This window comes from Anas platyrhynchos, chromosome 14 (genome assembly GCF_047663525.1).
Source record: "Anas platyrhynchos isolate ZD024472 breed Pekin duck chromosome 14, IASCAAS_PekinDuck_T2T, whole genome shotgun sequence".
Taxonomy (NCBI): Eukaryota; Metazoa; Chordata; class Aves; order Anseriformes; family Anatidae; genus Anas; species Anas platyrhynchos.
Genome location: NC_092600.1, coordinates 10,944,283 through 10,971,796, shown reverse-complemented (window position 1 = coordinate 10,971,796; position 27,514 = coordinate 10,944,283). Strand labels below are relative to the sequence as shown.

At 52.3% G+C, this 27,514-nt stretch overlaps 1 protein-coding gene across 2 annotated transcripts in view; it reads right to left on the bottom strand.

Annotated features, from left to right (window-relative positions):
* The window catches only part of NEURL1B (neuralized E3 ubiquitin protein ligase 1B), a 117,634-nt gene extending 110,122 nt beyond the window's left edge, over positions 1–7,512 (bottom strand). The window contains exon 1 of one of the 2 annotated variants that reach the window (XM_038186493.2): positions 7,399–7,512. In XM_038186493.2, coding sequence (XP_038042421.1) covers positions 7,399–7,441 — 43 coding nt within the window. In that variant the 5' untranslated portion in view covers positions 7,442–7,512. The remainder of the gene's footprint in view (positions 1–7,398) is intronic. The other variant, XM_038186492.2, reaches the window with a different exon arrangement.
* Between the last annotated feature and the right edge of the window lie 20,002 nt (positions 7,513–27,514).

The window sequence follows — 27,514 nt, the reverse complement described above, 5'->3', positions numbered from 1 at the left end:
GACTGGGACCAGGGGAGCAGCCCCAGCCCCATCAGGAGCAGCCCGGTGCCCCCCTTTGTGCACAGGCTGCTGGGGAGCAGGGATGCTGACTGGATGCAGAGAGGCAGATAAAACCCTCTGCCAGGGCTGTGTTTACGCAAAAAGCCCCCGGTTTACGAGGCACAGCTCAGAGCCAGCACACAAAGAAACAGGCTGGAATATTTTCTGAAGGTTTTTTATTATTATTATTATTGCTTCGAGAAGTAAAAGGTTAGGTACAGAAATAGAACGAGGCGATGCAGCACAACAACTGCTGCTTGTTTCTCTGATCCTGCACCTCCTCCCCATCCTCCTGCGAGCCCCAGCCGCCCCCAATGCCCAGCCCAGGCTTTGGGGCACGCAGGAGGGTGGAACGGGCAAGGAGCACCAAAAACACACACCTGGGGAGAGGGAGAGCCCCCAAAAGCACAGCTTGCATGAAAGGAGGCAGGGAAAAGGAGCTCCTGGTGCTCCCCAGCCCCTTCCAGCACCCGCTGCTCCCACAGGGCTGGTGGTGGCTGCAAAAACCCCGTGGCCTCCCCAGGGGACGGGGAGCGGGCAGCACCCCAGGTCACAGCCCCAGACAGGAAACATTTGGGTTATTGTATGTAAGAGGCTTGTCTCGGCCCGTGAGCAGTCAGCAAATTACAAACAGAGCTTAAAACAAAAGGCAGAGCAGCTCCGGGGCTCCAACCAACCTGCCCTTCCAGCTCACAAACCTTGATTTACTGACACAACCCATGTAGACCTGGCAGCCCTGCCCCAGGGGAAGGCATTGTGGCCACACATTGCTCGCGTGGGGAGTCCCGCTGCTCCAAACCTCTTTTCAGAGCAGGGACCCCGAGCTGGGATCCCAAATCCTGCCGGTGGGGTGGATGTGACTCCGGAGGGCTCCGCAGGCTGAGGGTTGGAGTTTCTCGGCACGCGAGTGCCACATGCAGGAGGAGAGGCGCACACAGCACCCGGCAGCTGGGTGCTCCCACTTGGAAGGCACAAGCAGAAAGCAAAACAGGTTTGACAGAGAGCAAATTAATTCAGCATGGAGAATTTCTAAAAGAAAATAAATTATGCCTTTGACACGTGAAAAATAGATAAATCCTCGCAGGTTACTTGAACAGGGCCAAAAATCCATCACAACGCCGAAGAAGGGAGGCACAGACACAGCTCACACACACACCGTGGTTTGTGCCCCTCAGCACCAGGAAGGCAGCACAGCTTGGGGACAGCAGTCGGGATCCCAGCCAGGGCTCCCCAACTCCCTCAGGCTTTGGGGGATTGCTGCAAGCAGGAGAAAAGCAATAGGAGCTCTCCTTCCACAAACATGAACTGCTACAGACAGGCTGTTGTGTCTTGTGCCTTAATTCCCCCTTCAGATAACCCCAACAGCAGGACAAACCCACAACTGTGATTTTTTTTTTTTTTTATTTTTTAAGATCTTGTGGAGAAACGAATGCAGCACTGATGTCTGTATGAGGGTTTGAGATCCCAGAAACTCTTTTAGGGTGGGCAGGGGGCCGGGTGCCGTCCCATCACTGCCAAACCAAAGTGGAGCCCAGGCTGGTCCCGCACCCACAGGGACTGAACGATGCCGAGACCTCATTCCCGTTCCTTTGCCCAGCATCCCTCTTACTGGGAGCACACCAGCACCACAGACCTCCCCCCAGTAACTCAGCCAAGCCCCAATGCCTGCTCTGCCTCCCTGGCTATCCCAGCCTAGGGTTTAACCTTGAACGACACCTAAGAGCTATTTTTCTTAGCATTAAAATTCTCTTATAACTTTTTTAAATACACACACACACTTTACAAAAAGCACTGCCCCATCGCCTCAGATTTTTTACGGGCTCCTTCAGGATCCCAAAATCCTGCCCAGTTTGCAGGCTGTCCCTCCACCCCGCAGCTCAGGCAGGTCCCATATTCAGATGGGTTCTCCCCTCTCCCACCAGCACAGCACAACCCTCCTAACTGTGATTTTAGCACTTCCCTTGTGTTATCCTTTCTTCCTGGGGAATTTCCAGCCTTCCTCCCACGTCCTGTCCTCAGACAACCAGGTCCCTGCAGCACAGCCTTTAGCAGGTCCTTTTGCTGCGTTCGTCCTATTGCCAGAACAAAGATGTTGCAGGCTAGCAGCCTCTGGGACAGTTTCGTCACTTCTTTCAAGCAGGGCACATGTTGTGAGGCTTTGTGCTCTTATTTATAGATATTAAAACATTTTATGGATATACACAGCCTCCCTGGACCACCAAGGGCACATGAGGATACCCCAAGTGGAAGAGATCCAAAGTCAAAGAGCAAGACAGCAGAGCCATGAGCAGAAGGCAATGCCTCGACTTCCAGACCCAAAAACAAGCACCCAGAAATGGGCTGTGCAGGTTTTGAATTGTACAGCCTGCAGTGTATCATATATAGAGTGTCTAAGTGCTTTTCTAGTGCCCGTTTCCAGGATTTATTTTTGCATTACACTTCGCAGCAGCCCAAAGCCTCCCTCTCCCGACCCCAAGCGCGGACCACACCTGCCCTTTGCATGTGTTCTAAATTTGTCCTGTGAAGTGCACATTGTATTTCGTTAGCCTCTTGTATGTGTTTTCCACAGACACAATGACACAAAAGCAGCAGAGCCTGAGAGCCAAGCCCTGGAAAGACGGCAGCTTTAAATAGCCGAGCATTTAAATGCTCTTTGTCTTGCCTTTCTTTGCTGAAATATTGCATGTTATTTCAAATCCAGCCTTAGCTTTATCAGGAACCCTGAAATAGAGACAATAGAGGGCTGGGTGAATTTGAGCATCATTTTAGGTCTCCAAGCTTCTCATTGCTCCCTCACCCCATGTCACAGGCTGTGTGCCTGCACCCCAGGAGCCAGCAGCGATCTCTGGAAGGGACGAGATGCACGGAGGGGGTGGTGCAGGGGGAGAAGCTTCGCCTCCACAAACTGGGGGCAAAACCAAAGTTCCTGCCCTTGATGGGGAAAGCCTGCAGCTTGAACAGACTTTCAGGCTGGTACCCTGCTGAAGTCAGGAATGAGAGGTTTTCTGAGCACTAAATCAACGGGAAAAACGTCAGGAGAGTAGCAGAAGCAATAAACATTTATGTTCCAGTTCAAGGCAAGAGCAGGCGTTTATAACTGTGCTATTTGAATGCCAAACCCTCTGAGAACTGGAGTCCTCTCTCGTCAGGGCACACGGATGCTCCTTTTTAGGAATCTGTAGCAGCCTGCAGAGAAGATAAGGCACTTGCACTGAGTGAAGAGCCCCAGATAGGGCTGTACCAGGGTGACCTAATGGGAACGCAACACCAGCAGCATTCCCATCCCTCCTCGAGGCTGTAATTAGTCATTCCGTTTGGGCCCTAACACATTTGTCTGTGTTTTGTAAAGCAGAGTTCAGGTTTCTTTCCTTTTTTCACTTTACTAAAAAAGCAGCTCCAGAAATCAGAAGTATTTGTGGAGGGAGGACTGTGCAGGCGTTCAGCCCAAAGATGCAGCATGCTGCAGCGGATTTGTAGTGAGCTGGGAAGAGAAGGGGTCATCCTACAGTGCTCAAGGACAAGAGAGGGGGGAAAAAACACCCCAAAAGAAGCCATGTGGTGAGCAGCCCCCATACCCTGCATTTCAGAGCCACAGAGAAATAGCAAAAGTATCAGTCGGTCCCCAATGAGGAAACACAACACGCAGTCTCCCTCTTTACCTTTGTGATAAATCTACGTACCCACTGTTCATTTATCAGGACAAACACACCTCAGGCTACCACGTACAGCAAGGTCCCAAGATGCTAAGTGAGCCGCGCTCGGCACAGTCAATGGTACGAGTGCTAAAATGTAGCTCTGCAGCAGTTTGTTAATAAGCAAATAGAAGATACAGCGCAGAACCAAAGTGTCTTCGAGTAAACCATGCTGAACACAAAGAGAGTGATCTATTTCCCTGCAGCTGAGTGAGCCCACCTGCAGCCTCAGGTGTGCAGGTTAGCTGAGAAATGTAACTGCTGTTAATCCACACGCGACAGGCAGCTCATGAGAACACAGCTCATACGAGAGCTAACTGGTACGGAGTATTTCAGCAGCTGGGTACAACGACTCGGAGTAAGAAGCACGGCAGCGAGGACAAAACCTGAGTGCTTAAGTTCCCAGCTGTGAGTGCAAGATAGCAGCCAAACGGTACGCTTAAACCCACGACATTCAGGCAAACCCCATCCTTCTCACCACCTGCACAAGCCACGCAGGCCAAGTGCTGAGCCTGGTGGGGCAGAGCAGACCCCAGCAGGGAGCTTTCCTGGGGTCTGGCACCACCAGAGAGCTGTGTGCATCCTTCAGGCTGGGCTGCCTGGCTTCAGAGCAGCGAAAAGAAGCCTGTCCGTGACCAACCTTCTTGCTTCTCAGCACCGGGTCTCTGGCAGAACACACGTGCTGACAACAAGCAGGGCAGTGGGCAGAGTTTTCAGACCAGCAGCCAAAAGCTCAGCACAGAGGCCCGTGGGTGCTGTGCTGACTTGTAACGCTCCCTAGCATTGCAATCTAGTTTTACACTCACAGACCATTAGTGGAGTTCAGTCAGGGAACGATTGTTTAATGCAGACATAAGTGGATTTGTATTACACAAAGAAAACTTCCCCTGACTTTTGACATTGTCGAGCTGCGCAAGACGCAAACAACTCAGAGCTCCTGCCACACCGCGAGGCTTCCCGCTGCTCACAAGGATGCACGCTGCTCCTGGAGGACGCTGCAGGTCAGCAGTTGCTCTGAAGGAAGATTTGACACGCAAAAAAAAAATAGGAAAAAAGAAAAGACAGGTGGCATGGCTAGCCAGAAACTCTCCCTGAAAGGAATGCTTCTTTGGATCAAGAGGTAATTACTCCTTGGAGACCTGTCTGTCTGTTGTAAACTGTTCTCCAGGAGTTAGACCAGACGCTGTGATATCCAACCACCCCGTACAGGTCCCAACCTAAAGGTCTGAGCCTGGCATCAGCCCCCAGCCACGTCCATCTGAGAGAGTCCCATGCAAGTGTCAGCCTGCCGTGACGTGAAAGGCACCCGCACTCGGGGTGCAGAAGAATTACACCTCCGTCCAGATTTAACAAGCGCTCACGCTATGAGCACAGCTAAGCTGTCACAAGCTGTCAACTGCTACAACTTGTCCTGGTTCTCCAAGGGAAAGGAGCTCTGCAGAAGGGGAAAGGCAAAAGCACACACAAGAAACAAGAACCAATCTGAGATGTGCCCTCCCCAGCTACCAGGAGAGGTTTCCTCCCCTTGGGGACGAGCTGCAGGATGGTATTTGCTCTCCTTTTGGCCAGGCTCAATCCCTTAAGCAACCTGCTTGGCAGTGTCCTTTTCCTGGCATTTATTCAGCTCTTTTTTTTTTTTTCCTGGGCCGGTTCCGCAGAGCAGAGCTGCCTTCTTTAATCCCGGCTGCCCTCTAGCGAGGGATCGCAGCCTGGTGCCCTGCTGTCAGCGAGGCTCTCCTGGAGCAGGGGCAGCCTCGTCCCGCACAGCTCACCCCGGTACCCAAGCCCCTGCCCTGCTGCTCTGTACAGAGATACACAAAGCAGTATTTAAAATACAGCTCCCTCGTACCTTAGTTAGCCACAGCTCCAGTTTTTAAGGGAAATGCATAAGGAAGAGCGCAAACCAAGAACTGCCACCAATGCACCAGGCTCCACATCTCACTGCTCGGAGCATACACATTTTTCTGTGACTACATTGTGCAAATGGAGAAATTACTTCAGGTTGAGAGCAGGCTGAGATTTTTATATGTTCTTACTTTCTCAGTCCTTGACAATTAATTCCACCTCTGTCCAAACCCTGCTATCCGCTGCTGGAACCGCCAGTGAACGCATTTATTTGTCTTCCCTGTTGAGCAAACGGGAGCGCAGCAGTAGCTGTTGACATAATGTATTACCGAGGGCTGACTTGCCTGACAGTACATTAACTTTAAAAATGTTATCTCGGGTACTGTGTTGCAGAACTGGCTTTATAATCAAAGCCTCGATGTTTGGATTTCAAACCCAAAACCGACACTAGGAAGCACAGTTACGCATCGGTTAGAAACAATCTTCCATTACATAGCAAACATGTAAGCCTAATGGTGACTGACTACCCCAAAAAACAAACACAGCAGGAGCAGCTCCCAGGAGAAAGAAATACAAGAAACAAGGGAACCAGCTAGGGCAGAACATTACACCCCGGGCACGCAGTCCCCAGGAACACAATCATTGCCTAATCCCCGGGTGCCAGCAACACCCTGCAGAACAGCAGAGGCCCTCCCTTAATGTACATACACACCTGAACTCAGTACTGCCCCGCACACGTGAGCAACAGGACTAGGAAACCAGGATCAAAAGTCACTTTTTTTTTTCCTCTTGTTCTGCCCACTGCCTGCACTCACCCATTTCCAGAAGCGAGGTGCCTAAATCTGCAGTAAATACCCCAAAATCACAGCCTGCATTGCTCGGAGTGCCTTTTTCTCCTGCACTGGGCAGCACTTGGCATCAGTGTGAGCATACTTAATGCAGATCACCTGGATCTCTGCAGATGTGTTTGGCACTCACCAGAGAGGAGGGCAGCGTGGTTTGGGGCTCCTGGCACAGCTCGGAGGGTCCCCGACCTCCTGACAGGGCGCTGAGGCAGGAGCACCCAGCTCTGCCCTCATGCAGACCGTGTCCTGCGGGACTTGCTCATGTTTAGGGAACGCTGCCAGCAACAAGATGCTTTGCTTTTCCCCCAGACGAAGAGAAAACGAAAGCAAACGCTGACAACTTTTTGAAAGTAGCCACTAAACCCTATCAAACCACCTGAAAATTTGATCGCATTCCTCACCTTCCCACTGAGCGTGAGGAAGGGCAACGCTTCATCCCGATGGCCCGTGGCAGCTCCCGAGCATCTGGGAAGCGGCACCGAGATGCCAAGGGCTCGAAGCCAAGGAGAGACTGAGGAGAAACAAGCCCGGCCTTGCGGAAAGCCGTTACGGGAGGGTGGCAGCAGCGGCGGTGGCAGCCTCTGGGAGCTCCCTGTTCCCTTGGCATCCCCAGCCCGTGTTATTTATTTGCACGTCGCAGCCTTGGCACCTGGCGCGGGTTGGCTGAGCTCCGCCAGCAGCTCCCTTCAAACCCAGCCAACCAAGCAGGCGGCTGGGGGGGGGGGGGGAACACGGAGGCCAGGCACAAAACCACGTTAAAACACCTCAAAACTGCCACCCACCCGCAAAACCCAACGCCAGCACTTTTGTTGGCTTCCCCCCCAAACCCCCTTCAGCCTGTCAGCGCGGCTAGGCGGGCGGCTGAGGGGGCGAAAGGGTTGGGATGATGGCAGCGAGGGGGGACAGCACGGGAAGGGAAGGGGACAACGGGGACGAAGGCAGCCTGAGGGGGAAGGCAGAGCTGTCCCCGCACTTACCGGGGCCGGCGGCACCGCGCAGGACGGACTCGGTGTTCCCCATGGAGGTAGCGGGGCGCTGTGAGGCGGGCGGGCAGCGCCGCGCCGCCGGTTCGAAGCTGGCGCCCGCCCCGCCCCGAGGCCGCCACCGCCAACCGCAAGCCTGCGGGAGGAGCCGCACCGGGCTGGGGCCGCCCGGGATCGGCTGCGAGAGGCTGGGAGGCGGCCTCAGGGCGGCTACGAGCGGCTTGGAAGCGGCCTGAAGGCGGCCGGGTGCCTGCCCGCAGGCCCGCCCCCGGGGCCGTGGACCTGCCTCATGGCGCCCGGCGCTGTGAGGGTGTGGGGTGAGGGCTGCCCGTGCCCGCAGCGAGGTGCGCTGCTGGGGCTGTGTTCTGGAAAAGCTTTGGCATGGCAGCTTCCAACAGGACCAAGATTTGTGCCCCTGTCTCAAATCTGTGCCCTGCCATGCTCTCGTGACGGCGAGCTGGCAGATTTATAGCAGAAATGAGTCCTGCTGTCCTCCCCCCCAGGCACTCTGTTCCCCCATTACTCCATTTCCTCATCTGTTTTCCATGGGGCCGATGTGGGTTGTGGAAGCTGTAAATGAGCAAAACAGGAGGTGTGAGATTCTTGAGCTGTCACGGCAGCCTGGCCACCCCTGGGGGTAACAGAGAGAATGGAGAAGATGGCAGCAGGGGGGCACCATTTATCCCAGTGCCAAGTTCCTCTTTCACAGCCGCAACCAGATCACGGTTACTGGATGCCAGCAGCTTTGAATTGCTTAGATGTAGATAAAGACGTGTCCTGCCCTGGAAAAGAAAGACACGGCGAGAACACGGCATGCAGATAGATGAGCACACTGCTGCCTCGAGCCAGGGAAAGGGCCGGGTCCGGGAGAAGAGGAACAGCAAAGCCTCCGCAGTGCCCCAGCATCCCAGTGCCCCTTATCAGATAGCACAGTTACGCGATGAGAGCCCTGCTGAGGCAGGGATGTCTTCCTTGAGTGTGAGCCTGGCGGTGTCTGGGACATGCGGATGCTCCTTATCTATCTGCTAATGCATTTTTTATCTTCTCCATTAGGTGGGAGCAGCACAGCAAGATCTCGAGTGCTTCAGCAACTTCCAAAGCGGCCTCCGGAGCCGTCGATGATATCCTCGCACATGGCAGTTGTAGCCGTCTCATCACCAGGTTTGGGGTCATTCGTGTGGTTTGGGTTTCTAAAAATATTACCAGCAGCAGCAGCATGATGCAGAACTGCTGAGTGTTCGCAGCAGATCCTGTGACATCCCCGGCAAGTCGGGGCTAGCGGCAGGACGCGACCTGGAGCCCTGAGTAACAGCAGCAGTTGCAACGAAAGGGCACTTGGTTCTCAGACTTTCTCAAAGCAAAAGGGAGGAGACGCCTTGCCCTCTTGGTTCCCAAAAGGCACTTAGACACGCTTTCATTCCTGAGGAGGGTGAGTAGCACCCTGAGAAGCTTTCCCAGCCCTCTAATAACAGGGAAGTTGCAGCTCCCTAAGCAGGTGCAATGGGAACCTGTATTCAGAAGCAGTGAGTCCCCGGATTGCCTACTGCGAGGTGATCACCCCAAGGCCAGGGAAATGGGCCCTGGAGCCATGTGGTTGGCATGCTCAACACTCTCCATTACTCAACCATCTTGTTTCCTGCAGTGTAGCCAGGATCTCAGCCCCTGCAGCCCCAGCAAGAATTTCCAGATGGATAAGAACAGCCTCCTTTTATCTCCATCTGCTCCCATCCCTGCTGGAGCAGCCTCCAGGCTGTCCCCAGGAGGAGGAGAAACCCAGACAAGCCACTCCACGGCCCTCAGCTGGACACTCGCAGGCACTCAGGGCAGGCTGAAGGGAGCCTGGCAACACTACTCTGAGGACAGAAGCAGAAACCTTCTTAGAATGTGCCTTGCAGCCTGTCCCCACTTTGCACCCACTGATTGCTCCCATCACGGATGGAAACGCTGCCCAGGGACAGGATTCCCAGGAGGTACAGCCTCGCCTGCTGGTCAGCAGAAGGTGATACTGCAGCTCTGACAAAGGGCTGTCTAGCATCACACTGCCTAAAATACCCCCCGCAAAATTCCATGTTGTTCCTGAGTATTTTGCTCTGGAAGAAGACCTGATCAGGCTAAATTTTCATAATGGTTTTTTCCACAGTTACCATATCATGAAGAGTACAGATTTCCCAAGCAGATTTGAAGCCAAAATGCATCGATCCTGACCTGTAGAAAGGCTTTTTTACATTCTTCTGTGTTTGTTCAAGCTCTGAACTTTCTACTGTTGCCAAGAAGCAGTCTGGCTAGCAATGACCATGGTAATGATTTTTTAAAACAGGAACATCTGTCTCCGTTGGGAACCAAGCTGAGGTTCACCAGCTCATTTCATACTGAGACCACCGAGCGGCTGTCAGGCAGTGCTAACGCTCAGCATGTGTTATTGGACTGGATCCAAAAGCCTTCAGAAAGGAAAGCTTTAGCTCCCATAAGCTGTCACACCTCAGCTCTAGGGACTCGGCATCTGCACCACGACTCAGCCAGCTGTTCCAGCTGCGTGGTGCAGCCCACAGCTTTCCCAGCAAGACAGAAGACTTCAGAGATCACTCACACACACAGTCACTTCTGCAGGGTAGGTCCGGTCAGGGCTGGGCCAGCCTTGTCTTCACTGCTGCAGAAGCAGGAGGATGCGATCTCTAACAGGGGCTATGGGTTATACAAGGTCACAACCCCTGAGCAACAGGACAGCGAATTAGCTCAGCAAGTAACAAAACATGTCATTTATATTCCTCTCCCCATCAGCCCTTGCTCTGGAAGCACTGGGAGAGTAACACAATGTGCCAAACAAACAGAAATGAGAGTAGACCTTACACAAGGAGAGCACTGGAGCTACTGCCCAGGGCACATCCATGGTCTCAGGCCAGTCCCTGCAGCTCCATATGGTTGCATACACTGTAATTGTGCTGCCTGTCCTAAGGCGTCCATGAACTGACCGGTGGTTGTGAAGGAGCCCTTGTAATTCCCTGTCCCATTGCCCCGCAAGGAGATATTTTGGGTTCTGTCACAATATAATCCTGGAAAACTCAGTGTCTTCCTTCCTGAAACTCTGAGAGTTGCAGCAATAATAATATGAACACCTAGCTTCTTACTTAACAATTTTATTAGCAAATCTCAAAGCACTCCGCAAATCTTGATCCCCAAACTGCAGACAGAGAACCCCATCCCTGGGCAACAGCAGGAATAATGTTTCCATCGAGGTTGCTTGGTGGCAGACCTGGTACAAAACCCCACATCTCCCAGTACTCACTGGTTTTATATCCCTGCAGTGTTAGGGCATGCTGTTGCTCAAATCCTGGACACTTGTGTGTTAGTCCCCCATGCTCCCCGTAAGAAGCTGTTGAAGAGCAAAGAATATATATATTGAATCACTTTACATTTTTTCAGTGTACAACTCCATTAAGGGCCACTTGTAGAATGACAGAAATTTGTTCTTTCTGTGAAGAGCAGCTGAGTGATTTGACAAATCAGACTCCCTCCTTAGGGAGTCTGATTCCTAAGAATCCTTAGGATTCTCTTGAATCCTAACCTCAGATGACTACACCAGGCAAAGTCCTTCACGTATCTTTCCAGCACTTTCTCCCTCTGTAGAAAGCATAAAATAACAATAGATATGAATTTTGCTTTCAGGATGCTGTGGGAGTTAAATAGACACTTATTTTTAAATATCTAAATGGAAGTATATATAGTATCTAAAATGGTCTGCAGGAATTGTTACAACTGGATACCTCAATGACATCATTATCACCCTTCTCATTACAGAATATAATCAGTTATGATTATTCTTGTGCTGCCTGCACCCAGAGATGCAGTAAATGCCTGTGCTGTGCAGTTTCTGCAGCCTTCTGGTGTAGGGCAGCGCCTCTGGGCTGCTCTGGGTGCCTGGCAGCTGCCAGGATCAACCACTAGAGGGGAGCTTTTCCCTACGAACCAGCAGCAAAGTTTTTTAGGTATAAACTGAGCACGGATTTCCAGAGATGGATTTGCACTGACAGTGCTCCCGGACAAGTGTAAGAGTTTCCCTCTCAGCTTAGCTTATGCCACTTGGAAATGGGCTTGTTACATCTGCTGGTCGACACATGTGCCCCCCCAGCTCTGCTAGTACCTCGGGGTTCACCTTTGGAAGTAAAAATCGGTACACATTGGTACAAAACCAATGTCCAGCCAGCCAGCACAGGCAGAAGGATGACATCCTTCAGTGAGCATGTCCAGGGTCCTCCTCAGACACAGCCAAACATTTTCATGTTGTTACAGGTTTTTTTGCAAGATGTCATAAACTCTAGGCAAGATTTCGGTCTGGAGTAGCTTTCTGCAGTAACCACAGACCCTGGTATGAGGAGGGAAGGGAAATGGTATCAGGCAGACGTCCGCTCACCTTCCACTGCCGCCTTCTGCAAACAATCTCCCCTAGGAGAGGAGAGGGCAGGAAGGAAGGAGACGTCCTTGCTGATGCCACAGCAAACTTTTCAGACATCTCTGGCAGGCCGTGTATCAACACACACCTAAATGTCATCTGATAAGAACATGGAAAAAAAAAAAATGACGCGGCTGCAGGCCACATGAAATGAAGTCACTGGCAGTTCCTCACCGCTGCTCCCAGAGCTTTGTCTCCCAGACACCAGCCAAGCCAGCCTCTGCCAGCCACACAGAGCCATCCTATTTTGTGCCTCAAAGTCCAGCAGATGGCAGAAAGACATACAGGGAAGGGGAAGAACACACTATTAATTACAAACACGGTTATTATTTGTAGAGCAGTATCCGATACCTCCTGATTACAGTTCCAAGTTTTATTGGGCTGAGCATGAGAGGATGACATTTCTATGGCACTTTTCACCCTAGAGTTATTGCAGGACCGAACAGGCCATATTTTTGGCCCAGAACGTGTACACTGTGAAATAAATGCGTTTTGAACTTTGTAGATGGAGACAAGGGTACAAATTCTGCACTGAGGGCTTGCACCGCACTCTGTGCAGGTTGTCCTTAGCCAGAGCTGCTCCCTGGACCCATTCATCCTTTTCCCCACCGTCCCCATCTGCCCACTGCCAGCTCAGTTACATTGTTCTGGCCTCACAATATCCAGGAATCACAGACAAATGTCCCGGCTCCTTAAATTCAGCCTGGAAAATATCCCTCTGTAGGAAAGAAGCTACTTCTAGAAAACACCATGAGCAAGGTAGCCGTATTTAAACTCTTGGCAGCTTTTTATTTATTCATTCTGCAGTAGCTATTTTAGAGGGTGTCATATGAGAAGGAAACAGAAAAGAAAAAAAAAAAAAAAAACCCTCAGCTACTGTGACAGCAAATCTGGACAAGACAAATCTCTCTGAAGGTGGGATTGTGTCTTTCTGTGGGTGTGATGGCTTCCACCCACCACTTTGGGGTGACGAGAAACAGCGGTTTGGCAGCGACAGCAGTGCCGTACAAGAGTCTATGGCAGGAGATGAAAAACCACAAGTCAAATCACATGTATTAGGGTTCTCACATAACTTTCTACTGCACTGAAAATTAGGGTATGACATTTTCCCCGTCACACCTTGAAGACACAAGGTTCCATCTATCCCTTAACACCATGAAATAGTGGGGTAACGCTGCAGGTTTCAGAGCGACCCCTGAGAAGTGTCAGAAGCCTGACATGGGGCTGGAAGCCCAGATGTGTTAGGTATGCAATAGCAACTTCTGCTTTGGCCTAACATGAGTCACTCCTGTAAGTCACAGGACTTAAAGGCCTCTTTTTTTGAATGGAAAAAAATAGTGGAAAATGTGCAGGGGAATATTTCAAAGCATGTGAACGCTGATAAAAGCACTAGCAGCTGGTGCCTGGACCTGGCAGCGGTACTCAAGAGATGTGAGCCCCATTTTTTTCTCTCTCCCCCCTATCATTGACTTTCTGGATGATTTTTCACAAGTTACTCTCATGACTCAGTTACCTCTTTCCTCTGTGCTAAGGAGATGGAGACTCACCTCCTTGATAAAGCACGTCAAGATCTACTGTTGATGTGACTACAGGCTGAATAAGAGCCTGAGATCACCCCAACCCATCGTATCTCTGCGGTGGTCACTGTGCTGATGTGGTGTCTAACAAACAGAGTGGCTAAGTGTTGGCTGACGAATAGGTACAGTCACTCTGCACTGCCTTTCTGTGGTGACACTGCTGGGCTGGGGACCTGCACATGGCCAGAGCCCAGGTTTCCTCCCCAGGCTGCCAAATTTGGACTGAAGAGAGGCACCTGCCTCTTTTTATTTTTGTTTCATCAGCAGGCTCCAGGTGGTCTGTCAACGTCTCAGCATCCTGTTAATGTCCCAGGATGGCTTTCAAGATACAGGCCAGTGAGCCATAACCTGCTTTTCCCTCCCCAGCTCTTTCTGCAGTATTTGCTTCTAGATTTCCACCATGAAAGCCTTGAGTTGTCCAAGCACACGTTTCCCAGTGTCCTGGGACCACACGGCTATGTGCCTGCATAGAGCAGAGCCTGTAAAGTCCCCCCAAAAAAGATCAAGCACCAAATAAAATTAGCATCGTGGGCTGCGCTTGCTGCGCTGAGGGAGCTTATTTAGTGTGGGAAGGGGAAATGCTGGAGGTAGTGTGACCAAGGTATGTGGGAGGAGGCAGAGAAGGAAAGCTGAGCCATCCCACACCTTTGTGCCGCTTCAAAATACGAGACCCAGCAGTCTGAGGAGGAGGTTATAAATGGCTGGTCAAGTGAGGAGCAATAAAAGGAAACGCTGTGTCCCGCAGCATTCAGCAAGCTGGAGAATATACGGCCAGAAGGGTCAAGGGAGCCAAATTGTGCAAGTGAATTTTTAAAGGACAGCCTGTTTTTCTAACTACTAATAGCACTTGAAGTTACGATAGCATTAATCTTGGCTCTTGCTGGAGGGTATCAGTTGGTCCATCCACCTCCCTGCTGCCCAGCAGCACGTCAGGAGGAGGGTTGGAGCCGGGCACGTTGGCGTTTTCCATCTGTCCCATGCCAGAAGCAGGGCAGCAACCTGAGCAGAGGGCAAGATGGAGACTCTGGGGTGGCTGGGACCAGCAGGAGGTGCAAGGCAAAGTGCCCCCTCCAGTAGTGGGGTGTGTTGGGGCTGGAAGAGGGGTCATCTACTGGCACAAGAACGCATCTCTCCCGCTCAGATGTGGGGTTGGATTGCCCCTTCTGAGCTCCCTCGGGTAAGGGTGGCCAGGCACAGCAGAGCAGTTGGACCTGCTGTGGAGATGAGCAGCAGATGTCACACACAGCTGGGTTCCCATCTCCTGGGAGCTCCCTGTGACTTGTCCCCATCTCCTGGTGCATCTTCTGGCACTCAGGAACCTTCTGGAAATGAGGTCCAAACAGGATCTCCCTCTGGGGCAGTACTGAGGCCCCTTCCTACACCCTCAATCCTCCGACAGCTCAAGGAGGGCAGCAGCTGCCCCGAGCATGGAGCAATTCAGTGTCAGAGGCTCCAAGCCATGCCCAGAAAGCGGGGAACTTACAGCCTGCACAGGGCAGGCAGCAGAGGGGAGGCAGGACCCCAGCAGCCCTGCCTGAACCCTCCCTGCTGACAGAGCCAGGAGTTTCCAGAGCACCCAGACCAGCCCATCCACGGCCTGACTGCCATTCCCTAGAAGCTTTGCCCTTTTCCTCTCTGCGAAGCCCAGGCAAGCCTGAAGAACCCGTTGGGTTTTGTTCCAAGCTGTTTGTGCTGGCACAGGTGCCCCTGTTGCTATGTTTTGCGGTGGTGAAGTGCCACACGGTTCCTGTTGCAGGCGCTGACGTGAACCCGGTGGATCTGGAAGGAGCTGAAGAGGCCCCAGAGCATCGCTGCTGCCCTGCCGGCAGCCCCACCGAGAGGCAAAGCATGAGGGCAGCTCCGCCACAAAGCGTGTCACGCTGCTCGGGGAAGGATCGGGCCCAAAAGTGCTGGAACTAGGCTCAAAACCTTCCCAAAAACAGTGAATTTGGGTTGTGCACAACTCTGGGCCCAGGCTGGGAGCAAGTCCCTGGATTTAACACCATGTGGGGAAGCCACCCAAAGGTTTCAGGCTGTGTTTGCCGTCTCACACAGCACGGCAGACACTGGGGAAAGTAAATCCTGTGTGGAGAGCCCCAAAACTAGGGGCACAGACTGCCCATCAGCAGGTGCCCATCACCCTGAGCAGGCAACAAAGGAGAAAAAGCCTCACAGTGCTTCACAGCCCTTGGCAATTTGGGGGAGGAGAAGCGAGAGCAGGGATGTGGAGACAACTCAAATGCATTCGTGCTGAGGAGACTTGTCTCCCCTTACCCCCAAAAATCCCATCTCCCCTCTCCTCTAAAATGAAGGCAAACAAGTCCCTGCAGTGGTTGGGACGAAGGAGCAGGATTCTCAGTCCCTGCCAGCCCCTCTGTGTGAGAAGGAGCTTGGGGCCTCCACTCGGATTGCAAAACCCTCAGCCGCGCCGTGTTTAAGGCTGGTTTTCGCCAACGTTACCAGGGCACCAGGAGTGACTCATTCTCTCCGAACTTTCAGTTTCAGCCTCAAGCACTGCCTTTCAGAGGGACCTGGTGTCTGTTGTGTGGGTAACAAACTCTGAGACATCTCAGCACTGCAGCTGTGCGGGGCAGATATAGCCATATACAGAAATCGGCCTAATGATCGCCGCTGCTGCCTTGACCTGGCAGGAGGGAGCCTGGCCCCAGAAGGCAGATGTGGAAGGGACAAGCATGTGTTCCTGTCACTGAAACCTTGCTACAGCTGCCAAAGCACCGTCGGCCAAAAAATCATTAGTGCTGTCCTACGGCAGATGAAAGAAAGAAACAAAACTGCTGCAAATTTGAGAATGTTTGCAAATACAAAAGCAAAATGCAGTGAGGAACAAACCTTTTACACAACACTTTGTTTTCAAAGTAATCTCTGGACACTAATTCAACAATAACCAGCAAATAAGAAGCAGCCAGTATGAAAAGGGGTGAAGAGAGAACAAGGACACGGGTGCCTTTACTCTTGGGGACCCCAAATTCAAGCCCATGCGCTGCCCCGGCTGCTTTCTCCGCAGAGCCACAGGGCTCCCTCCCACCACGCACTGGAAAAGTACAGCCCATGCGAGAAGGCTCTGGGCGAGCACTTGGGGTGGAGGCAGGGGGGGAGCCGCTTCCACCCTTGCGTGTGAGAAGAAACACAGGTCTGGAAACGTGCCACGGCAACGGGCTGCAATAATAGGCCAAGCGCCCCGCGGGACGCAAGGGGACGGAGGGGCCCCGCGCAGCTATGGGAGGAATGTCCCCAGCTCCCTCAGGAACCCGCTGTTCCTTCCTGCGGCGCCAACGTCACCGCCGGCAGGGCAGGAAGGCTCCTCCGCCCCAGGGCCTGCGCAAGCAGCCCCTCTCCGGGGGGCCGCAGGAGGAGAGGGGGGAACACGTGGGGCTGGGATCGGAGGGAAGGGGGTTAAAGCTCTCCAGCCCCGGTCCCGGCTGTACTATGGGATGCAGGCGTCTCCAGGTGGCATAGGTGAAGCTGGTGGTGCCCCACAGCCCTCTCTAATGTGAAACTTGTCCCGCTCAGTCACAGAGGGGTTCCTGGCACAGCCAGCACCTCACAGGGTGTGCATGAAGCACCTCCTGCACCACCACATCCAAGCGCTCCCCATTGCTCATCGTCCCCCTATGTGGTCTTGGGGAAGGGCTGGGGGAAAGGGGGCTGCAGTGGCAGGGTGCCCACTAGCCGGGCCTCTCCTGCTCCATGCCCAGCCCTGAGAGGCTGCTCCCTGCCCTCACACAGTCCTGGGGGCACCGCACACCCCCTACACATATCACCTGTGTGCAGGGACACCTCGGCAAGGAGAGCACTGACGAAACCTGTGCAGGCAGTGACACTGGTGTGGTCACCATGTGGGAGGAGCTGGCTGCACGGCTGGCGAGCTGAGCCTGCAGCAGCCCATGCACACTTTGCTCCTTGCATGTGCTCTGCATCCCCATTGCATAAGCAGCTCCGGCAGAGCGGTTGGCACGCTCGCCAGGCCCTCACTACTTTTTATAGCCTATGAGCTCGGCAGCCTTGCCTGAACTTTGCAGCATGAGGGAAACAGCCATCCAGGCAGCTCGGGAAGGGAATAAACACATTACAGCAGCCACCAGGCAACGGGGCAAACAGCGCGGTGCTTCTGCAGCCACAGCCCCACCGGCCGTGACAAGGAGCAGCTCAGCCATGGCCACCGTGCTCCCAGTCTGCCTGCTTTGCTCCTCCTGCAAAGCCATTTCACCATCCTTTAGATGCCTCTCAGAGCCCCAGCACTGGCCTGAAGGGGAGGAAAAAGGGAAAAAAAATGATAAAGAAGAGGAGGGTGAGGAAATGGAGATTGCTGGCAGGATCTAGAGCTTGCGATCTGGTGGAGAGCCAGGTTGTAAGAAGGGCCTGGAGCAATGGGCCCCAGATAAAGCAGTCACCCAACGGGTCTATCTTTCCATGCCTTATCCTGAAACAATTATTTCCCTATGGAAAGGAGGTGCAAGAAGAGAATTCTGATGTGGTAATATCTTATACCTGCTTTTTGTCATGGTGGGAAGGACAAAACAATGGAGAAGCAGGCCCCTGGTTCCCAGGGGTTAAACTGCCCCTCAGCAGGGACTGCGGCCAGTGTAGTGCAAGGGGGAAATGGAGCAACAACCCGCCCAAAGCCGCAACAGTGGGGAGAGCCTTGAGCAACAAATTACAGTTAACAGGATCCTTAAATCAACAACATAAGAAAGTACATGGCTCCGCAGCTTCACCTGTACTCAGCTTCATCTTCCCTCTGTATTTCTGTGCCTCCCACTTGCATGAGGAACAAATGAGGTCTGGAAGGCTGGAAATGCTGCAGGACCACCCGCAGCACCTGCCTGTGGGAGAGAAATGCCCCGGCTGGTTGTTACAAGGGAAAAGAAACCCCACTGCAGCAGTGCACAGCTCAGCATGGGCCAGTTTGATGTGAACGGAGACATCCCAGTGAAACAGCTCTTCCCCGGGACATACTGGTGCTGGAAGCTATTGGACCTAACAGTTTGCCAAGACATTTGTGCTCAAGGAACAGAGCAACTTCTCACAGCGAACGCAGTTGAGCTGGAAGCAGCAGGCGGGGATCTGCTGTTCAGGAAATGCATCTTTGGTCACAGACCTGTGAGCAGAAGTGGATGTCCTAGAAAGGCAGTGTGCTGCCAGCCTCTGCGCGGCTTTGACACTGAGCAATGGAGACTTTGGTGAACCTCCCAAAACAGAACAATAACATGACAACAGAAGTACTGGTCAGAAATGCAGAGCTCTCTCCCTGAAGGATGATGCAAGCACTCAGCCCTTGAAAGGGAACTCACGTTCCCCACCTCTCATCTTGTTATGCCCCTTTCTGACCTGATTTTCTGCCATGTTGCTTCACAAACCCTCCTTGTCCTTCTGTCTAAGCCTCATTTTCTGCTGCCAGGCTCCACAGCTCTCCACCTTGAATCTTACCACAATGTGTAAGAGAAAACCACTACAAATACAAAGAGACTTTCCCTCCCACCTTCTCTTGCCAAGGCCACTTCGCAAGGTGAGCTCAGGAGCCCCATCCCTGAGCTGGCCAAGCCTCTAGCAGTCACCGGCACCATTCCTGCAAGCCCATCCTCTCTGGCTCCCCAAAAAACGCCCAGTATACCCTGGCGGATAGAGTATGATAGAGCCCTCCCCAAAGAGCTGCTCTGCTCTCAGCAGCCGGTGATCTGCCTAATTAAAACTGGCAGCATTAAGGCTGAGCACCTCAGTCTTCATTCTAAAGAAAACTAAACTGAGGTCGTAAACCAGGTGACTCTGTGAAAGAAAAACAGAGCCATGCTGGAAATCAATGATTTCTGACTGTCATCTGCTCTTTCCACTAAAGCACCATCCAAAAATTCTTCTGTAAAAAATGATATTCCCATCATTTAAAAATTTCCATCAGGACTGTGTCCTTCTAAAGGATATAAACTTTTCAACCAGAAGTTTGGCTTACATTACGCAGGTCTCAGACCACATGATCAAAATAGCCTGTGCTGGCCTTAGAAGTAGGTTTGTATCTTTACATCTGCTACCATTGGTAACCAGAAAAAAATGATGGGAAACAGCTCCAGCCCAGCCTCCTGCATCTGTCTCTACCTACAAACAGACCTAGTTCTTTTTCTAAATGAGATTATTCTCCCCTAACTTCTGTGCTTTGGTAGTAAGTGTAAGGGAAGCATTTTGTATCCCTACCCCCTGGGAGCCAAGTTTGTATACACAGGCATTATTATAGCAGCCCTGATTGGAAATCAAAGTGGAAAATTTTCATCCGGCCTCAAAAAAATAAATAAACACTCCCCTAGGACATCAAAAAGAAAAAGCTGTCATCAGTTTTGTGCTAGCTTTGGAAGTATATCCACTTTGGATTTATGATTTTGGAAGAGATCTTCCTGGTGCACAGGTGGATGGAGGTAAGACGAGGTTTCAGAGAACAAGAATTTCATCAGCATGAGTGTTGTAGTCACAGCACTGTTGTGCCTCTTTGAATTTGGGAATTGGTTTGAAAGATATCAGCCCTTACAAGTTAGCTGAAAAAAATAAGAAGGTAAGCTTCAGGTAAGAAGTTTACAACCTTCTCCATTTTTTTCAGAAGGTTTTATGCAACCAGCACCCACCCATGCTGTAAGAACAGGAAACATTTCAGACCTCATTTCAGAGCTCTGGTTTTCAACGTAGGTGCAGAGGTTACCCTGCTAAACCCCACAACCACTGGAAGTCAGTCCATGGCCATGTATGGCAATTTTCACCTAAAACAGGTAAAATAGGTCCCTGCACTGAGCAGCCAGGCAGGCTGTGGGTGATAGCCTGATCTATCTGTCCCAGCACCTGGAGGCTCCGGAGACATTCCCTTCCCAGTCCTGTGAAGGAGACATCCCCACCACAAAGGAGCCTTCAACACTGTTCAGGGCCTCTTGGTATTACTACAAGACCTGTAGCAAACAAACAGCTCCTTTCTTTTTAGGAATTTCTTTATGCCCTGGCAAACAAATGGTGTTCTGCTGCCCTTGAGATCCAGCCGATCTGGAGTGAGATATGGGTCCAAAATTGGTGAAAGCAAACAACAAGCTTACACTCTGCATTTAGCATCCTTGTTCATCCCTTTTAGCCTTGTTAAATGTTTTGGAATCTGAAGCTGCCCCAGCAGCCTATTTCAAACAAATGCAAAGCCCTCCAGTGTCCTCACTACACCCCAGCTGTAAACCAAACCCAGCACTTTTTAATTCCTGCTCCATGAGCAAATCACTGGCAATGAGCACACACTGATGGAAGCAAGCACCGAGCTCTCCCCCTGGGTAAGAGCTCCTCGGCCATGAGCTCTCCATGTCTTTGTTTGCTCTTCTCTTCCAGTTGCATCCAGTTGTTTCTCTCGACAACAGCGAGCACAAACCCATGCATTTCATACGAAAAAAAAAAATCCCCGCATCCCCCACCCAGGAAGATCATTTTGCGCCAGAAATAGAGTACGCTATTCTTGGGATGCAGCCCGGGCTTCTCAAAAATAGCTCGGCGCGTAGCTCGCGGTGCCACGCACAGCTCTGCCAGCTGCCTGGACAGACGGACAGGGTGCCAGTGGGCAGGTCCTGCCCGCACAAGGCCATAAATGACCATGGTGCTCTCCAGCAAGCCAATTGGTGCCTGGCAGGGAGAGGTGGTGAGCAGCATCGTCCCGGATCCCAAACGCTGCTCCTGCCTCCCTCCTGCCCACTCCCTCCCCCCCCGCCCCGCTGCTCGCCCCCCAGCCCGCGTTCCTGCTGCTCCTGGAAGGCATCAACACCAGATACAGGCGCGGCGAGCCCAAATGTAGCACCCTGACGTCAGCCATCCCTGCCGTTTGGAAGGGAAGCTGTAAACAGAGGAACAAAAGGCAGTTATTAAAAAAAAAAAAAAAAAAAGTTATAAAAGACCATCTTCTTCGGAGCCGGCAGACAGGAGTTTAAAGAAAAGAGAAAAGGAGCAAGCGGAGGTGCTGGAATTTGGGGTCTGCTCTGTGCCCAGGTGTCTGCTGGCTCCTGGGGGGAGGAAGCTCTCCAAAAGGAGTCAGAATAGTAAAAGACTAGGAGCAACATTTTTTTTTTTTTCCTCCTTGCAATTAACTTTGTTCCTTTCTGTTCCTCCCAGTCAGTAGGGAAGGGTGGGAGCTATTGTTCGGCGCTGCACAGCTGGCTCCTTGCAGGGCTCCCAGGGGCAGGCAGAAATCCTGCAGCTCCAGGCCCCCGGCTGACACAACAGCCGTCCCAGCCAAACCACAGCAGCCAACAGGGCTCATATGTGAGACCAGCACTGACCTCCCCGCTCCACCTGCACCCATCACAGCAGGTGCTGCAGTTTGTGGAGCTGTTGGACTTCTCACTGAGCTGCCAGCAAGGCCCAAAGATGCTGCAGAGGTCACCTCCTCCCCTGAAGGGGCAGATGCCGCTTGGCACCCCCTAACACCACAGCCATTAACTGAAAGCCCTGATCTCTTGCAACACCAAAGCGAAGCCCAGCGATGCAGGGGGAAATCCCACACGTGCCCAGACCCAGCCCGGGTTCGCAACTGCTGCTGTCACAGCCGACATGCATGTAGGACTGCTGACTTCTTGTTTTAACGTTAAACCACTCAAAAGCAGCAAAGTTCTCACCTTGCTGTCAGGCATTTTGTACGGATGGATTGCATATGAATGCAGGATTGAAAACAGTCACATATGATAAAGAGTAGATGCAATTTCTAAAATGTTCATCATGCAAAAGCCCCCTGATATATGCTTCCAATTATAAAGATTTCATTGCAGAAAGCAATAAAGGAAAGAAGTCATCAGTTGGTCTGCAAGTATTGCAGTGTCAGGAAGATCTATTAGTTAATGAACACCCACGGTTTATATCCTCTATAAATTAGAAAAACCTACTGTTGGAACCACAGTGCTTGACCCCATTGCCAATTAACAAAATCATAACAAGATTTAAAAGAACAAGATAACAACGTGCAAACAAATTTACCATAAATGATATTTTAACAAGAGCTTATGAAAGACGCTGGAAAGAAACAACCTTGTTCCAGTGTGTAAAAGATGTGAAAAAGCTATTTTTAGATATGTCCACCAAAATTGCTAGGGGAAGGAAAAAAAATCACCTTTCAAATGAAATTAGTTAATATCAGAAGCTGGAAGTCTAAATCACACTGCAGTTGATCATTTAGTACAGGTGGGAACTACATTTGGCTCTGGGAAAAGAAAAAAAAAGACATGTATGTGAAATTATATTTTAAAGTGTTATATAGTGAGTATTTGTAGCCAAGTGGTTACCAAGTTTGACAGTGACTACGTCATATCAGAGCGCTCTGGGAGCTTGTTTTTAAATACAGCGTATGGTTTGGAAACCAAAAGGTACTGAAATGAGAGGGACTGGTGTCATACAACCATTTTTTGAGAAATGAAGCGTTTTCTGTGGCACTTGGGATAGCCCCTACGTGAATGTTGTAATGAACTGGCTGGTGGCCGTTCCCACAGACCTGACTCAACCACCACAAGCAGAGGGTACCCTCGGTGAGTTTGCTGGTGGCACAAAACCAGGAGGAGTGGCTGGTCCACCAGAAGGCTGTGCTGCCATTCAGAGGGACCTGGACAGGCTGGAGAGATGGGCAGAGGGGAACCTCTTTAAATTCAACAAAAGCAAGTGCAGGGTCCTGCGCGTGGGGAGGAATAACCCCCAGCACCAGGACAGGATGGGGCTGACCTGCTGGAGAGCAGCTCTGCAGAGAAGGACCTGGGGGTCCCGGCGGACACCAAGCTGACCATGAGACAACGTTGGGCCGAGAAGGCTGCTGGTATCCTGGGCTGCATTAGGAAAAACACAGCCAGCAGGTGAGGGAGGTGATCCTCCCCACCAGTCAGCCCTGCTGGGGCCTTGCAAGGAGTGTGATGCCCAGCTCCAGGCCCTACAATGTGAGGAGGACGTGGAGCTCCTTGGGGGCATCCAGCAGAAGGCCAAAGTGATGGCATGGGAAGTTCTCTCACGTGAGGAAAGATTGAGGGAGTCTCCTTCCCTGAAGATATTCAAAACCCACCTGGACACGACCCTGTGCAACCTGCTGTAGGTGACCCTGCTTGAGCGGGGGGTTGGACATGGTGACCTCCAGAGGTCCCTTCCAACCTCAACCCCTCTGTGACTCAGTGAACGCCAAGCAAGCCCTAGATAAATCAGGGAGAAGCAAGGGAGATGCTAACACCTACGGTTAGTAATGTGCTTCATCTCCATCCCCACACACCAAGCGTGTTCACGAGCATCCCCTCTTTTAGCTCTTTCTGCCCTCAACCCCGCAGAGCCCAGCACCACCACAGAGTGCCTGCCAGGGGGACAGGGCCAGCCGCCGTGGTGACAGCGGTGGGAAGGGAGCTGGAAGTCACCTGCGGGCTGCACCGAGTGTCTCATCACACCCACTCATCAGTCTCTGAGCAGCGCCCCGGAGGGGAAGCCCAGAACGAGTCATTTCTGCGTCTCGCAGGAAACGCACGCAAATGTAGGATCCTGAGCGAGCCACGCAGGAAACCCCCAGCTCGACGGCGTCCTGGGGGCTCTGGCACATCCCAGGGGCTCAGCCCTACCCTGGCCTTGCCACGGAGTGCCCACGAGGCTGGGGGCACGCACAGCCCCACAGGAGGGATGTGCTGCCCCCACAGCAGATGAAACCCTGGGAATGGGAAATTCCCAGGGGAAAATTCCCCTAGAGGACAGGCTGTGACACACCTTGTAAGGACAAAGAACAAACCTGCCTTCTCCCTGGCTTCGGATGCTAGTCCTAAAATGAGGGTGACAGTTTGCTTTGCAACTAGTAATGGAGCCAGTCTAGGTCCACGTAGGACCCTGGCACTGCTCTCCTGACAGGCACAGATCTGTACACTACACTTCCAAAATGGGGAATAGCTCTCAAAACAGGTAACCTTTACCTGCCCTGGGTACCAGGCACATCCCTTGTGTATTGCCCTCAGCACGATTTGCACAAGAGCAGAACGCACAGACCTGAGCAGGTCCCACGCAGAGCTATCTGTCCAGGCTGAAGTCCTCGGAGCAACGCCAAGTATCTCACCAGCCCCTGCAGCCCCCACTTCACCTCCAGGCTCTCAGCTCTCTCCCCCCAGGCCTGCCTTCCCTCCTTTAACACCTTGGTCCACTTCACCCTGATGGGTGCTAACTGTGCCCACCTGTCCTGGTGCCTTGGCTGTGCTCTGCACGTAGGAAAGAGCACGTAGAGGGGAGGCTACACGTGTCCACGCATGGTACAAAGCTTGAATAATCTGTTCTTTCAGCATGGATGTTTTAGCCTGGGTTTTAACTGTTTTCCCTACCTGTCTACAGCCTTGGATCGGAGCAGATTTGGGAAAGCCAGGATTGCACACTGAAATGCAATTTCCAAATGCCCTTTCTGCTGTCCTGGAGACAGAGGGGAAAAAAAAAAAAAAAAAGGAGGTGGTAACTGGGCAACTTAGATTTGCCTGTGTATGATCAGGATGTAATGTTCTTTTTGAACCTAAATGCACGACACAGCCTTGTGGCCCTGCTGCTCTGATACAGGGGTGACTAATGCAGGACAGTCCCTAAGCAGCCGTGTGCCCAGCGCCTCTCAGAGCGCTGATTACAAAAGAAAGGCAACAGCTTTGAGACAAGGGGATTACCCCAGACGCTCTAATCTGGAGCTGGGTCTGCCTGTCGTGATAACCGGGTACACCACATCCCCCGGGTACTGCCTTTTGCAGGGGGCATTACGTGCTGCTCGTGTGCTGTGCCCCCACGGGGGTCCTGTGTTGCCTGCGCCCGCCCCTCGCAGCTGGGACACCACGTGCGATGGGCTTCAGGCTGCTGCACCCGTTCTTTGTGTGTTTGCACCCAGCTGCCCTCCTTGTTTGGCCATTTTGGGGACCCAAAAGGCTCTTGTCCGTGCCTCCTGTTTGCCTTCGGGGTGGGCAAGCGGCTCCTGGCCTGGACGAACGAGGCCGGGAGCCAGTTCCCGAAATGCAAAAAAATGTCTTTTTATCACTTTGTGACAAATTGGTGTGTCAGCAGCAGGAAGTGATGTTACTGCCGTCCTCAGCAAAGGGAAACTCCTCGTGGTTTCCATGGGGACATATGCAACTGTATAATTATGGCTTTATATAAGCCTAAGCCCTACATACACCCGCTGTGTGCCTGGTTTCGGGGGGTCTCGAGCCCCCAGAAGGGGGGCAGGAGCTCAGCTGAGCCCTATTAGCACGGCAGGGAGCTGGGATAGCGGGAATTCAAATTCTGGCCAACCAGGGAGAATAAATGAGGGGGGAGAAGGGAAAATGCCCCCCAGCATGTGCACAGGGAGCAAAGTTCAGCTTGGCCGTGTCCATCCATCTCCCCCAGCGGACACGCTGGCACACTGACGTGGCGTTTGCTCTCTCGCTTGCGCCTCTCCTGCTTCTGGTGGCTGTTGTCTCCCCCTTATCCCTCACTTGTACGGCCCAGGAGCACTTTGGGATCAGGGCACGATCCTGTTCACAGATGATTTGCAGGAATCTGGGGTCTGGGAGCACCGCAGGACTCAGGTGGCAGCAGGAGGGTCACCACGGAGCCGGCGAAGGTCACTGCGAGCCGACAGCGCCTCTGGGTGCCCTCAGCGGCTGGCTCCGAGAGCCCGGCTTTGTGCTGAAGCCGCTCTCTGTGCCCCTCTGTCAGGTGCCTGCTTAGGTTATAAAGCTGATCGGCTGCCAGGTAATGAGTTTTATTGTTCCAAGAAACACATAAACAACCTCCCCCGGCTGACGGAGAGCGGATTTCTGTTTGAACTGTGATTAACAGGCAGGATTTTTTTTTATCAGTTGCACGGCCAGGGCTGCCAAGGTTGTATTTTTCCACTGAACGAGCTCTGCTTGGCTTTGAAGGTGAAAGTTTGTTCCACCGTTTGCTGCAGGTGAAAAAAAAAAAAAAAAGGCTCACGTTTCCAGAATGAGCCTTGTGCATTTTACGAGGAATGCAGCGCTGGGTGCGACCCCATGGAGCAGCACAACCTGCCCAGGGACTTTCCATGGAAGGAAGAAAGGGGTTCTGCAGGCTCTGCAGGAAGAGAAAGACTTTGGGGGAGGACAGTGCGCTCTGAGGTGCTTCACACTGCGGAAAGACGACTTTTAACTTCGGTTCTTGGAGCCTGGGGAGCTCTCCTCACTTCCCTTTTAGCTGCTCCATTTGTTTTTATCCCTTGGCGTCAGGTCGGAGCGCGGCGCTGACGACAGAGCTGCGTCTGCGGAGCAGCGCACGTGGAAGCCTTTCAGACGCAGCGCTGCATCATCCCGGCCTTCAAGGGCACCTTCGCTTCAAGGGGCCCGGGATTTAGCACCGCGAGCACTCCAGGTAACTTGCAGGGTTTCAGCAGGAGGCTGTGGTGCTCAGCACGCCTTTGGTTACGTGACAGGGCTGCAGCTGCTTTGTGCTTAAAGACCCTCATTTATAAACGTAGACTTTGGATTGTAGCGATTAGGACGCCTTAATATTGCACAAAGAATCATAAACGGCTCTTATCTGCCTGAGCAAATCCATTTTTGACAGGGCAAAAGCAGCACGTGACTCCTTGAACTTCAGCGATGCGAGGACGGGCAGCTTCCTCCTGGCGTGGATGCAGAGCCAGAACATCTGCTGTCCCAGTGCCCCCCCACATCCAGTTAGCTGGCACTGCCACCACCAACTCGCTTTAAAAACAAGCCTCCAGCTGCATTTCTTCCACATTAGCTGCCCCCGGTAAGGACATGTCACAGCAGCGCTGCTCCCCCCACGCACCCCACGGATGTCACACCCCATCCACAGCACCAACCCCGCACCATTTGCTGCCACCATCGCCCCGCAGCTCCTGCCCACAAGCTGCCAGCAGCACTAACCAGTTAGGGCTTGTCTCCCTGCCTTTTGTCATGCTGGATAAAACTCCTTGCCTCAGCTTAAATGCTGGGAAAAGTCCGGTCTAGTGGGAATCTGCAGCCAGAGAATTTATTTGGGTCTGTGTATGAAGTTATATGACCACTGGTAAAAGTTATATGACTGCTGGTAACCTGGCCTGTTGTTGTGCCCTGATTTATCTCCAGAGATAGCA